We start from the raw sequence: 14,771 nt of genomic DNA, 5'->3' as shown, positions 1-14,771 counted from the left end.
TTTAAGCCTTCTGCCACGTTAAAGGTGCAGTGTGTGGATTGTTGCGGCATCTAGCGGCGAGATTGTGAATTGCAACAGTCCACCGCTCACCCCTCCCTTTACAGAACTACGGAAGCCCATACAGGATTAAAATCTCACCTTTTTTGACAGCAACGAATAATGAGATTTCTTTTAAAACGTAATTTAAGGAATTATATTTACTTAATCATTCAATAAAACTTTGTTATTGTGAATATTGCTGTTACTTGTTCATCATTGTGTCAGTGTTTTTTTTCGCAAGCTGATAATTCTAAGTTTATAAAAACATAATTCATTAAGGTCTTTATGCACCCCTGAAAACATAGTTATTGCACCTCTGTCTAGAGATCATCTTAAATATTACACAGTGCAACTTTAACATAAAAAAAAAAAAAAAAAAAACCACTCGCTGGCTTTCACTTGTCTTTGAGTGTTTGTTTATTTTTGGAACTGTCACTAATGGTCATATTTTTGCTTTGATTAATGACTGCATTTTTTCTATTAAGAAGGATTTGTTTTTGAACATTTTATTTTGTTGATTATTGTTGAGCTGCAGGCTTAGGCTCACACAAGTGACTGAAATTTAATTTAATTAAGAAGATTCAGTTATTTATTTTAATTATTTTGCCTGATGTTCCATGTTACAAAATGTTCTATATGTTTCCTAAAATAAAATATACTGTGTTCAGTTAAAAAAAATAAAATAGTTTTTTTTTTTTTTTTACCAGACATTTAAATATAACATTGTAGAGCAGTAATTACAATACCGTGATACCATGAAACCGTGATATTTTTATCCAAGGTTATCATACCGTCAGAATCTTATACCGGCCCATGCCTATTCTCAACTGGCCCATTCCCTCTACTGTTAAGGAGGTTCAACGCTTTATCGGCTTTGCTAACTTCTATAGGAAGTTCATTAAGAGTTTCAGCTCTGTGGTGGCCCCATTGACTGCACTGACCAAGGGAGGAGGACTCAAGATCCACTGGGGTCCGGAAGCAGCTGGGGCCTTCCAGGATCTCAAGCGCCGTTTCACTTCCGCTCCTATTCTCTCGATCCCTGACCCAGAAAGACCTTTTATGGTGGAGGTGGACGCCTCGGAGGCGGGCGTAGGGGCCATCCTGTCACAAAGGGGTGAGGATGGGAAATTACATCCTTGTGCTTTCATGTCTCGTCGACTATCAAATGCCGAGCGGAACTACCATGTGGGGGATCGAGAGTTGCTTGCGGTAAAACTTGCTTTGGAGGAGTGGCGTCATTGGCTTGAGGGGGCTCAGCACCCTTTCCAGGTTCTCACGGACCACAAGAACCTGGAATATCTCCAGCAGGCCAAACGTCTGAACCCTCGGCAGGCTCGGTGGTCCTTGTTTTTTAATCAATTTCATTTTCTCCTGTCTTACAGACCTGGCACCAAGAATGTCAAGCCGGATGCCCTGTCCCGAGCCTACTCCCCCGAGACACAGGAGAAACCTTTGGAATCAATTATTCCGAGGTCTAGGATCGTTGCGCCCCTTCAATGGGAATTGGAAAGGGTGGTGCGAGAAGCTCAAGTCCAAGACCCAGATCCTGGGGATAGTCCTGCGGGATGCCTGTATGTCCCTCAATCTGCCCGGGCCCGGGTCTTGCAGTGGAGTCATGAGTCGCCCTTGACATGCCATCCAGGAAATGCTCGCACTCTTGATTTCCTCCAACGGCGATTTTGGTGGCCTTCCATTAAGGAGGACGTTAAGGTCTATGTGGAGGCCTGTCCCATGTGCAGTCAGGGAAAGTCTACACATCAGCGCCCTCAGGGACTGCTCCATCCCCTACCTGTTCCCCGTAGGCCATGGTCGCACCTTTCTTTAGACTTTGTCACGGGTCTCCCACCATCCCAGGGCAATACTGCCATCTTAGTGGTTGTGGACCGCTTTTCTAAGGCCGCCCGGTTCATTCCGTTGTCCAAGCTTCCTTCAGCTAAGGAGACAGCTGAGCTCCTCATGAACTATGTATTTCGTATATTTGGAATTCCCTTGGATATTGTTTCTGACCGAGGCCCCCAATTCTCATCCAGGTTCTGGGGGGCCTTTTGCAAGCTTATTGGGGCCACTGCCAGCCTATCGTCCGGATTCCATCCTGAGTCTAATGGTCAGACAGAACGGATTAACCAGGATCTGGAGACCACTCTGCGGTGTATGGCAGCCAACAACCCCACTTCTTGGGCTACCTACATTATGTGGGCTGAATATGCCCACAATACCCTCAAATCCTCGGCTACTGGGCTTTCCCCTTTCGAGTGCCAGTTCGGATATACCCCCCCATTGTTCCCCGAGGAGGAGAGACAGGTTGGTGTTCCCTCGGCCCGGCGTTTCGTCCAACGCTGTCGACAGACCTGGAGGAAGGCTAGGCGTACACTTCTTCAGACCTCCCAGAGATACCAGCGTCAGGCTAATCGCCGCCGCCGGATAGCCCCTAACTTTCGAGCTGGTCAAAGAGTTTGGTTAGCCACCAAGAACCTGCCCCTCAGGGTCGAATCAAAGAAGCTCTCCCAGAAATTCATCGGCCCTTTTCGCATTGCAAGGAAAGTTAATCCTGTTTCCTATCGTTTATTTCTTCCCCGTTCCCTTAGAATTAACCCCACATTTCATGTTTCATTATTAAAACCTGTCTTGTCTTCTCCATTTGCCCCCCCACGCAGACCCCCTCCGCCTCCCAGGATCATCGACGGGCAGCCGGCCTACACGGTCCACCAGATACTGGACTCCAGGAGGGTCCAGAATTCACTGCAGTATCTGGTGGACTGGGAGGGATACGGGCCGGAGGAGCGCTCCTGGGTTCCAGCCAAAGACATCCTGGACCCGACTTTGATCCGGGAGTTTCGCGCCCGGAGGCCGGGGTGTTCTGGAAGGAGCGTCAGGAGCCGTTCCTAGAGGAGGGGGTCCTGTCAGCATCTTGCCCTCCTGTAGTTCGTCTCCATGCCTCTAGAGGTCCCCTGTGTTTTCTTCTGTCTTAGCTCTTCTTTGTGGACCCTTGTTAGTGTAATCCAGGTCACCTGTGCCTTGTTTCCCCTAGTGTATTTAAGTTGTCTATTTTTCCCTGGTTCCTCACTCGGTTTTTGAGTCCCTACCCTGTGTTTTTCCAGCCCGGTTTTGCTATAGCCCTCCAAGCTACTCTGAGTAAGATTTCTTGAGTTATTATTGTTCTCTGATTTAGTTTTCTCCCCTCGTGGAGTCTTTATTTTCTCTTGTGAGTTTTTCTTTGTTTTGATTGTTATTATACCTCTGTCTGAGAAGAACTTTTGTTGAATTTAAATCTTCACCTTCTGGAATACTGCTTCAAGTGTTTCGTTTGGGTCCAACACCATCACTCCTGTGGCTCTGTGGTAGAATCCTCACCACCACACCAGAGACCCGGGTTCGAGCCCAGCTCATGATAAGATCTAATCAGAAACATTCAAATTCTGCTCAGAATTCTGTCATAAACAGCGCTGAGGTTAGAAAACGAGAAGTAACGCCAACTTAAGCATATCAGGGTTTGTACAACCTTTTGAGAGAGAAATTCAAGCACTTTTCAATGACTTTCAAGCATTTTGTACAACCATTTCCAGCACTTTAAAGCTCTTATGATCCAATTTGAATGTTATTTTGATGGCCAAAATATACTTTGTGGTAAACAAACACTTATGTAAAATGAAAACTACATCAAATCACAATTATAACCAGTATATCGCAATAATAATCTGTATAGTTTATGGATATACAGTTTATAATGTATGTGAAGATTGTTTTAAAATCACCTAAATTAAAAGTTGTTATATGTTTCAGAGCCTATGAAATGTTGAAAATATTGGCTTTCAGTTCTACAGTAATGTTGAATGGACATAATATGTAAAACTGAGAGAAAAATTCATTTAATAGAGACATCAGTAGTATTGATATCAATACTTTGTTGTTTCTACCTTAAAGGTGCAATGTGTAATATTTAAGATGATCTCTAGACAGAAATGCAATATAGTATACATAACTATGTTTTCAGGGGTGTATAAAGACCTTACTTAATGAACCATTATGTTTTTATTACCTTAGAATTATCAGTTTATATCTACATAGACCGCGGGTCCCCCCACATGGAAGTCGCCGTATTGTTTCTACAGTAGCCCTAAACGGACAAACTGCTCTACAGATCGCGTTTCATCACTGTTGTTCTAGCGGAAAAACACTGACACAATGATGAACATGTAACTGTAATATTCACAATAACATCGTTTTATTGAATTATTAAGTAAATATAATTCCTTAATTTACGTTTTAAAAGAAACCTAATTACTCTTTGCTGTCTAAAACGACAACATCTTAATCCCGTGTGGGCCACCGTAGCTTCTGTAAAGGGAGGGGTGAGCGGTGGACGGGAGCCGTTGGTTGCAATTCACAATCTCACCGCTAGATGCCGCAAAAATCTACACACTGCACCTTTAATTTGGAGGTTCAGTGTAAAATTATGACAATATAAATATATAAATATGCGATTAATCATGATTAATTACAGAAAAATATGTGATTTTTTTATTGATTGACAGACAGCACTAATGTTAACCTTTTATAGATGTTGGTGTTGCTAATATTACTTCATTTTAGTGAATATGCATTTTAATTTAATTGTATAGGCCCCCCTAGAAAGATATAGGGATGGCCCCCACCCCCTTGGCCCCCTTCAAATTTTCATTTCGATAATCTGACCCTCAAATTAATCTAATTTAATAGCCCTGGTTTAAAGTCTTAACAGCTACATGAATATAGTGATGTGCATCGTTTTTCTTCTTTTTTGATTCAGAATCATATACGCTCTAAAACGTCACATTCTTAAAGGGGCAGAACCCAACACTTAGAATAAGCAATACATCTTGTAGACTGTGCCCAAACACCAAGAGGCAAAGTAAGCTCAAGCACCTCATAAGCATTCAAATCACAACCCAATCCAACATTCTTTGTTTACTCCCCGCAGAACTACAGATATACGCCACTGGCTAGTATGGTCAATGTAAATCTTTAATACCCTCACATGACAAAGCCTATGCATTCTATCATTTTCTTGTCACATAAAAGGCATAGGAGAAAAGGACTACAATATGATCTAAAAGTGAAAGAGTTTAAATACTTAATAAGCACAATAAACAAAGTTTAAAAAAAAAAAATACAGCCTTGACCAGACATTCAGGGCTGACTGACAGGGCCTGCAATCTCTAATCCTTTTAAGGTATGACAAGGCCAAAGAAAATACTGACTTCAGAATCAGAATCAAGGACCATCTTCAAACTTTTGTGGTAGTCACTATGTTTTTTCCTGCCTTATAAATGCAATTCATTATATTTTTAAGAACAATCTATGAATTTTCAGCAAAGAACTTAATTGTGCTGTCTTTTTCAGAAAAAGTGAATTAAATTGACTCTCCATGTTTCCTGTGATAAGTGCACTCGAGATCGTCCACTATGGTTTCGGACACCACTAAAAATGGATACAGCCTGTGATTGGTTTATTGCATGTTATGCTCAAAACACACCCATGACTCATTAAGAAAGTAAATACAGTCCTTTTGGATCATGCGCCCAGCGCACCAACCATTTTCTAATGGAAAAACTAGAACAAACAAACAAAAAAAAACTAAGCTTGTATTTAAAAAATACAAACATTTCACATTGAAGTACTGTATCGAGATTGACAAAAGCATGTGAAAACCACATGAAAACTCAAATAAACTATGCCTATGAAATAACCGTCTAAAGACTGAGGCAGAGTTAAAATAGACAGATCACAGATTTATTTTAAGTTTTTTAGTACCAGTACACCGTAATACATCACCAACCGTGTTAAAAAGCTTTGAGTGATGAACATTTTTCTGATACAATTGTGTTAAAAGTGTCACTGGATCAGAACGCTTCGCTTTGCCATACTACAAGGAACTAAAGAAACACGAGGGCTATACAGTATATACACAGGGGGCTAACAAACTTAACAAGATAACAAAACACATCTGGGGAGATAAATCAGGGGGAACCAATGAACAAATTGACTACAAAATGACTACGGATACCACAGGAGACAGGAAGTGACATCAAAATTCAAGACAAGGCACAGAGAACATGTAACAAAAAAAAGAAAGAGCTGATTTGTGAGGAGAGCAGTTAAGTACATTTTCTAAAACCAAAATAAAACAGAACACATCAAAACTGTAGGAAAAAAAACTATACATTTCAAAAAGATATTTTCAGTAAAATGGGTAAATATAAATAAAATAATGTTAAGTAAAATTAAAAGTCAAAGCCTTCTTGCACTGGATGTGGTGGTTTCAGCTTCATTGTCGGCTGCAGTCATGTCCTCATCTCATATATAAAACACATGTGATTCACAACCACTTGCTAAGGAGCTTACATTTACATAAAGTAGCCTTGCTGATAACATTTGGTGAGTAAGGGTTAGGCGCACAAGATATAGTACTTTCAGTGCCCTGTAGTTCTTTTGTAGCAGAAACAAACTGCTGCAGAAATAGCTAGGTGCCATTCAAAATGTACTGGAGTAATGAGTATAGCTGCTTATTCAGAAATGTAGTGAAGTAGAAAGTAAAAGTTGCTCAAACCGCTGCAGTCTGTTAGTGATTTAATGGCAGTGGATGGGCACCAAACCTTTGAAAGTAAAAAAAAAACAAAAAAAAAAACACAACATACAGACAAATCCAAAATACACCCTGCGGCTCGTGACGATACATTGATGTCCTAAGACTCGAAACGATCGGTTTTCGTGACAAACTGAACAGTATTTTAAACGTTGAAATTTGGTTGAAATAAGGTCAGTTGTTGTTTCAACAGTGAAATAACGTTGATATGACGTTGAATGCTAAATGGTTGAAGATCAGTCAACACATGACCGAAATTCAACGTTGAAATTTGTTTGAAATTAGGTCGGTTGTTGTTTCAACGGTAAAATAACTTTAATAAAACTTTGAATGCTAAACGGTTATATATACCTTAAAAAGCAAGTGTTTAAATTATAATATTAATAATAATAAATAATAATTAACAAGGTTAACTTATAAATCAACATATTTTTTTATAAGACCATGTCTTCAGCATACAAATAAATGTTTGCCTTTTAAATGATTATGAACATTATTATTTTATGAAACTTTATTATTAAATATAAGTGTATATGTTAAAATATAATTATCATCACCAACAATAAAACTAATACAATTTGTATTCATCACATGCTGAAACAATTCCTATTGGTTGTTTTACCTTACTGCTTTGATCATGATTGGTTAATCTGGCTGTCAACTGACAGGTGAAACTTCGCGGCCCTTTGTAATTTAAAAAAATTCGACCGTTACGCATTTTCTTGTGAGGCTGTGAGCTGCATAGACTGTATGAGAGCTGCTGCTCACCGAAATTATACAGTTGGTCCTGAATTATTTTATATTTTCCTGTTAAATTTTTGTTTTGAGCGAATTTGAATTGTGATATCCGAACGGAGAACAAAAACCGGAACACAGAGGAAATAGATGAGATCTGCGAGTCCCTGAAAACATACAGTACTGGCTAAATCAGGTAAGACAATAAGTTTTTATTATTACCTTTCAAAAATAGTACAAGAGTTTTCAAATTGGTAAAGGACATGTAACTTGCAGGAGTTAAATACTTGAGTGTGTGTTTGTGCTGCTTTATTACAGACGCAAAAGTTAGATGCTAATCGCATTTAGCGCTCTAGCAATATTAGCTCATCTGGTCGTATATATATCTGGTGTTGTTGTGTGTTGCCAGTATTTGTTAATGTCTGTCTTTTAGATATTTACATTTTTCGATATAAATGCCATGCATTACTGCAGGTGTGTTTACGTTTTAATCCTATAATAACAGTCCTAAAGATGACATACTTTATTTTTATTTTCTGTATATTATATAACGGCAAATGTCTTTACAATTTAAATGAATTAAGATTGTTTAAAGGAATGGTATAAAACTAAAAACAGCTTTTTAAGAAAATTTCAGTAAACTATTTATTCTTTCCCCTTGTAGAGTCATTAAGGATCCAGCTTATTGGCAGTTTGGTAAGGAATTGTTCATCTTTGCACTGTCAGTTCTGGTAGAGATACATTTATCTTTTGTTATAAGTTTATTTAATTTAATACAAATGTACTCAATATGATTTTACTTGTTTCACTAAGTATATTGTTTAGTTAGAATTGTGATTAAAACTATGTTGTTTTAAACTTTAATCTGAATATGTCAAAATGTGTTTAATGAAGTGTTGTGCACTTTGTTTCCAACTCCACTGTTATTGGACTGTAAAGTAAAAATATTGTACAAGATCTGTTTTGTATCGAGTGTTTTCAGTTAAAAATATTCAACAGTATCAAGGTTGGTTTTTAAATAAATGTTATTTTTGGTGTTTTTGTTCTTGCAGGACAGTACAGAAAGCACACAAGTGGGGGACAGATGAGAGGACAGCATCAGAACGGACCTAGAGCTGGGACTCTTTCAAAGATCACCCGAAGCACAACCATGATATATGCACAAGGCTGTTGTTTTTATCAGAATTTGAAGAAACATTTTGGCTTAAAATAATAAATACATTTCATTTAAGGTATTTCCTACATAAAGAATTTTAAAGCGATTGCTTTTTGGTCCCTTCACCACGACATGGTTTCTTGTTGCAGGTTCCATTCTCAAAGTCTTTTGCCCATTTGCACTGCACAAATGTACACATCTCTTATAATGAGACACATTTGTAAACCTGTTTTCACAGAACCATAGTTAACCACCAAATAAGAGATCAAGTGGTTTTAGTCAAAAAAGGTTTCTCTTGTGCAGCGCAAAATATGCATGTTATTGCTCAAAAACTTTTGAGTCTTTAACCTTCTGGGGCCTAGGGATTTGGAGAAGTTTAAACGTACCCTGACATTTGTGTGTGTGTTTTTTTTTAAGTATCTGGAAAAAATACACTATGAGTCAAAAGTTTTTGAACAGTAAGTAAAAAATATATATATTTTTAATAATTTCTTTCTGCTTTATAATATTTGTATTATTTAAAATAATATTTAATATTATTTTAAATATTTTAAAATGTAATTTATTCCTGTGGTCAAAGCTAAATTCTCAGCATCATTACTCCAGTCATCAGTGTCACATGATCTTTTAGAAATCATTCTAATATGCTGTTCAAGATACCTTTATTATAAATATTTAAGCAGTAGATTGTTTTTTTTTTCAGGATTCTTTAATGAATAGTAAGATCCAAAGATTAGCATTTACTTGAAATAAAAAGCATTTGTAAAATTATATACCATACTATTCAAAATTTACATTGATCAAAAGTGATGATAAAGACATTTATAATATTACAGAAGATTTCTATATCAGATAAATTGTTTTATTTTCAGTTCATCAAAGCAAACTGAAAGAATTATACTGAGCTGTTTCCAATATTTTTTTTTTTTGAGCAGCAAATCAGAATATTAGAATGATTTCTGAAGGTTAATGTGACTTGACCATGAGTAATGATGATAAAAATTCTGCTTTGACATCACAAGATCAAACTACATTTTAAAATATCTTCAAATGAAAAACATTTTAAATAGTACAAATATATTTTATTCAATTTTTCTGTACTTTAGATTGGATTGATTTAAAATTTTACTGTGAGAAACTTCTGACTGGTAATGTATAATGTCTAAAGTCTGATTACTTTGTATTCATCACAAACTGGGCTACAATAACATGTGAGCAGAATTAATGTATTTGTATTGTTTTTGAAAAATGTTTTTAACAGGATTTTATTTTGATTTATACAGAAACAGTGTATGTTTCCAAAATAAAACTTGTTTTATAATATTGATCATGTGTTAGTTAATTGAAGTTCATAGTAAACCCATTGCTGCTAGTCTTTTGATTTTTAACTAATATGTATGTACAGTGTTGATCTAAATGCAAACTGGTTCTAATTGAACGTACAGTTGTGTATTCACCGTTGCTGAAAGGTATGTAAGACGGTGAATCTAAGTCGCGATTTCAACGGTGAATCAACGTCATAATATCAACGTTGAAAATTTTTGCAAATCCGAAAGGTTATTCACCGTTGATCCAACGTCGACAGATGACCATAACCCGAAAGGTAGGAGGGTGAAACAAGGTCGCGATTTCAACGATGAATCCACGTTGTTGCTTCCACGTTGAAAAGACGTCACAATATCAACGTTGAAAATTTTTGCAAATCCAAAAGGTTTTTCACCGTTGATCCAACCATGGTACCTGATGTTGTTTCAACGGTGAATCAACGTTGAAATGCCGGCTGGGATGTATCGTCACGAGCCGCAGGGTGTAATTTGGATTTGTCTGTGCATGTTTTTTTTTTTACTTTCGAAGGTTTGGTGCCCATCCACTGCCATTAAATCACTAACAGACCGCAGCGGTTTGAGTTAAAAATCTTTGTTTGTGTTCTACTGAGAAAACAAAGTCACCTACATCTTGGATGCCCTGGGGGTAAGCAGATAAACATCAAATTTTCATTTTTGGGTGAACTATCCCTTTAAGTACAGTAATAAATTACATTTACTCAAATACCATTTAGTTTGGTGCCTAATAATTGCCCAAAAGGGCAATTATTAGGCTGGGGCAGCCGTGGCCTAATGGTTAGAGATTCGGACTTGTAACCCAAAGGTTGCAGGTTCGAGTCTCAGGTCCGGCAGGGATTGTAGGTGGGGGGAGTGAATGTACAGCACTCTCTCCACCCTCAATACCACGACTGAGGTGAGTCCCTTGAGCAAGGCACCGATCCCCCAACTGCTCCCCGGGCGCCGCAGCAATGGCTGCCCACTGCTCCGGGTGTGTGTTCACGGTGTGTGTGTGTTCACTACTGTGTGTGTGCACTTGGATGGGTTAAATGCAGAGCACAAATTCCTTGTATGGGTCACCATACTTGGCCTCACTCACCCCCTTTCCTCCCTTCCTCCCAAAAGAAGAGAATCCCTGCAGTAGTCATCTCTATAATGGATGGCTCGAACCGAGGACATGGAAGCTAATGTAATATAATGGTTATTTGCAATCCAAGACCACCATCTTACCATGAAACACAGCTAAAACAGATACCAGAAACATGTCTTCTTCAACTGTTTGAGAAAAATAAATGTGTGGGAAATTACCTTTTTTCAGATGTGTACAGAAGTTTAAAGTCGCTTAAAGCACGCTTACGTCATAAGGTTGCGATGGTTTCAGGATAAACAAGAAGAGCAACACTTGCGCTGAATGCGAAATAGTTTACTTTGTGGATAATTATTTTAAATCTTTTGGTCCGTGGTGGTCCACAGCCCTCTTAACGCCTATTGTTAAACAGGTCTATCGCCTTTGTGGCATGAAAATTTTCATGCAATCGTGCTGCTCATATGAGGAGGTTTTCAATTACCAGCTGAAGTGCAGCAATGACTTTGCAGCTTTGATTACGGACTGCAAAAACGTTGATTACCTCGCAAAAGCGTGACATCACGCGTCCTGTTTCGTGCTCCGGCACGGTTAGCGCTTACACTGCATGCGAACCGCGCCCGAGTCCAACTAAACCGTGCTCTGGCCCACCTCTTCCAAGCGGGCCAGGGACGGCTAAACGAGCCGCGCCTGGGCACTGTTGGGAGCACTCACACTAGTCAAACGAACCGCGCTTTGGTGGTTTATGTACATTTATATTTAAGTATATCAAAAATTATAGCTCAGGCAAATGCAGTACTGCTACTGGTGGCAGTGTTAACATGAACAATTTGAGAACAAAGTATAACAGTAATCATTACTTGTTAGTTTGATGTGATATGAGCAAACCCAATGTTAGATACAATCACCATTGTAGCGTTTTTTTCTCAGTTGGTCAGAACAAAAGTTTTAGACTTGTTACTTGCTCTTTCAGATGACAATATCTGGTGAAAATTCTTATTTGGGCCATGTGTTCCAAGACATAGGCTTGAATCTGTGATTCCTAAGTACAGTCTCCAGTGTGGTGACTGACAGCCACACATACTCCTCAAAACATTAGATGCATCCGTGCTGGAGCTGTGCCGAAGCACAACCCATGCATGAAAGATAATTCCGCATTAACTGCGACTGCAGGTTTTCAAACAGATATGGCGAACAGAGAGGCAAAACTTACGCACTGCAGCTTTATTATTCTTCCTTTTTTTTTTTTTTTTGATCAGTCAGTTCAGTATAGCACAAAATAACATATTAATTATATTAATTTAGACTGTAGCTATACCCCCTCACTCACCAACCCACCATATATATATATATATATATATGGTGTATATATATATATATATATATATATATATATATATATATATATATATGTGTGTGTAAAAATCATTTTACTATGCATCACGATGCTGACATGAATGATTCTGCATCAATTCATAGAAATAAAAACAATTTATTTAAAATATATATATTCATATATATATACAGTACAGACCAAAAGTTTGGACACACCTTCTCATTCAGGTGTGTCCAAACTTTTGGTCTGTACTGTAGATATGAATTCAACTGAAAAAAAAATAGTGGAAAAAATAGTGGAGCTCTGCAGCCACCTACTGGTAAAAGTTATGTGTAGTTGTTGTTTTTTTTTACTTTTTAAACTGGATTTTCCAAAAGATGGGCAAAAATCTACACTAAACCATGTGAAATTATCCATGTTATCCCCATGAATTAAAGTTAGACATGTGGGTCTTTTATAAAGTGAATTTTACATAAAAAAGCAGTTTTTGTATAAAAACCCATTTAAAAAATATTTCGTAATATATATATATATATATATATATATATATATATATATATATATATAATATATTCACTTGAATGAGAAGGTGTGTCCAAACTTTTGGTCTGTACTGTATATATATTGTTTTTGAGTGAATAATTTCAGTAGCTTCAGTAAGAATCAATGTATATTTAATTTATACAGTTAAGACTATGGAGTGTTTATTTTTATTTACAATTTTCTTTATTATATTAAAATTTCTGTATTTCTTACTCAAATGATACTGTGGTCTACTGTACTTGAAAAAATGTAATGCACTGTATTTTTTTATTTGTATCTTTCTTATATCGTATTTATTCTACTGATTTTTATCTGCATCTTGGATTTCATTGGATCTTTTAAATTTTACAGGAGCATAAATACATGAAAAATTAATAATAAACTCAAATACAGCCTTTAAAAAAATGCTAACACTGCAAACCCTGTCTGTTTATTATCACTGTTTGATCATGTGCTTTTACCCCACAGGATATTTAAAGTCATTAGTCTTTGTAAATGTATGGGAAATGAGAATGATCCATTGTCTTGGTTGGATTAAGTGTTAGATTTTGATTATTTAGCAATATACCAATTATATTTCTGAAAACAATCAGCTGATGCAGCAAATGTGTTTCAGGGTTGTCCATTTTTTACTAAAAGCTTTGTCATCGTTTTCTAAGCTAAGACCTTATCCTTACTTATATTTTACAGTAAACACTGAAAGGGAGTGAGAAAATGGAGTAGGTGTGTATGTGTGTGAATTATAAGGCTAAATTAGTTTAAAGTGAGTACAGAGGAAATAAATGGAAATAAGTGAGAAAATGTCTGACATGACTGTATGGATCTATAAAGCACTCAACCAAATGTCCACTTGAAGGTAATCCTTCTAGTTTAACTCTGCTGACAGTACAACTCTATGCAATTATTGTAATGCATCATTGATGAGGTAGCTAGAACAGTATTTGCTGAATTGAGAAGAATACCTAACAAAAATATGCTAAGTGACCCAAATCACTACAGCAAAAAATGGAAATGTGCATATCCTTTTACTAGCCTTTAAATAATGTCTGCAACAATTTCGTGAATTCCCCACAGCCATTATTACAATTATGTGCATAGAGTTTGTGCTACTACTGTAACAGTTTAACTGTATATACATAAGCCTCATTGAACTGATAAATAATACTACATCAGATATACTTTCTCTTTTGTCTTCTCTCTAGGAAAAGCTGTTACTAAATATTACACTACCTTAGACATTACCTTATTGTTAAAAAAGCAATATTTATTACTCAAGCATTACTTACCCTTCATGGTGGCCAAGCTTGGACTGGGAAACAGTGGTACAGACAGAAGAAACAGAAGATACACAACTGATAGCCCATTGTACCTCAATGATATTGCTGTGGAGAGAAAGTAATTACAGTATAAGTAAAGAAAAGAATAAGGTATACTGTAGTACGCATTTTATTTTTATTTGTTTTTTATTTTTTCCTGCTACCATTAGCCTGGGTCTTTCCACGCTGCCTTGCGCGCAGCGCGATTTTATTCACACTGCTAGGCAGCCTGGAGTCCATTGACCAGGGCCGTGCACAGACCTTTTGAGGGGCATGTGCTGAAACTGAAAAAAGGGCACCCCCCAACCCCTCCATGAACCCCTCCACCACCAAAAAAATAAAACACAATAATATTCTTATATATTATATTTAATTAGTATTAATAACTTTTATACAGATAAAATATACATACATCAGCACATAGCCATAAAATGTAAATATTTTTTTTATATAAAATATTTTACCTAGCTGACAAGGATCACTCGGTTGCTTTGTGTCAAACTCAAATGCAGTTACACCGCGGTTTTTTTGACCAGCGAATGTGTGCAATTTGTCCATCATTAAAAAGACGACATCACGTCAATATCACACCGGTGTGGTGATGCATATGAACCTTTA

At 37.1% G+C, this 14,771-nt stretch overlaps 1 protein-coding gene across 1 annotated transcript in view; it reads right to left on the bottom strand.

Moving 5' to 3' along the window:
* Positions 1–14,393, bottom strand: part of LOC141340109 (piezo-type mechanosensitive ion channel component 2) — a 203,914-nt gene extending 189,521 nt beyond the window's left edge. Inside the window, exons 1-2 of the mRNA XM_073845042.1 lie at positions 14,318–14,393; positions 14,124–14,219 (exon numbers count right to left, since the gene is read on the bottom strand). Coding sequence (XP_073701143.1) covers positions 14,124–14,219; positions 14,318–14,393 — 172 coding nt within the window. The remainder of the gene's footprint in view (positions 1–14,123; positions 14,220–14,317) is intronic.
* Positions 14,394–14,771: the final 378 nt, after the last annotated feature.

The sequence above is a fragment of the Garra rufa genome, chromosome 8 (genome assembly GCF_049309525.1).
Source record: "Garra rufa chromosome 8, GarRuf1.0, whole genome shotgun sequence".
NCBI lineage: Eukaryota > Metazoa > Chordata > Actinopteri > Cypriniformes > Cyprinidae > Garra > Garra rufa.
This window is presented reverse-complemented; position numbering and strand designations above follow the sequence as displayed.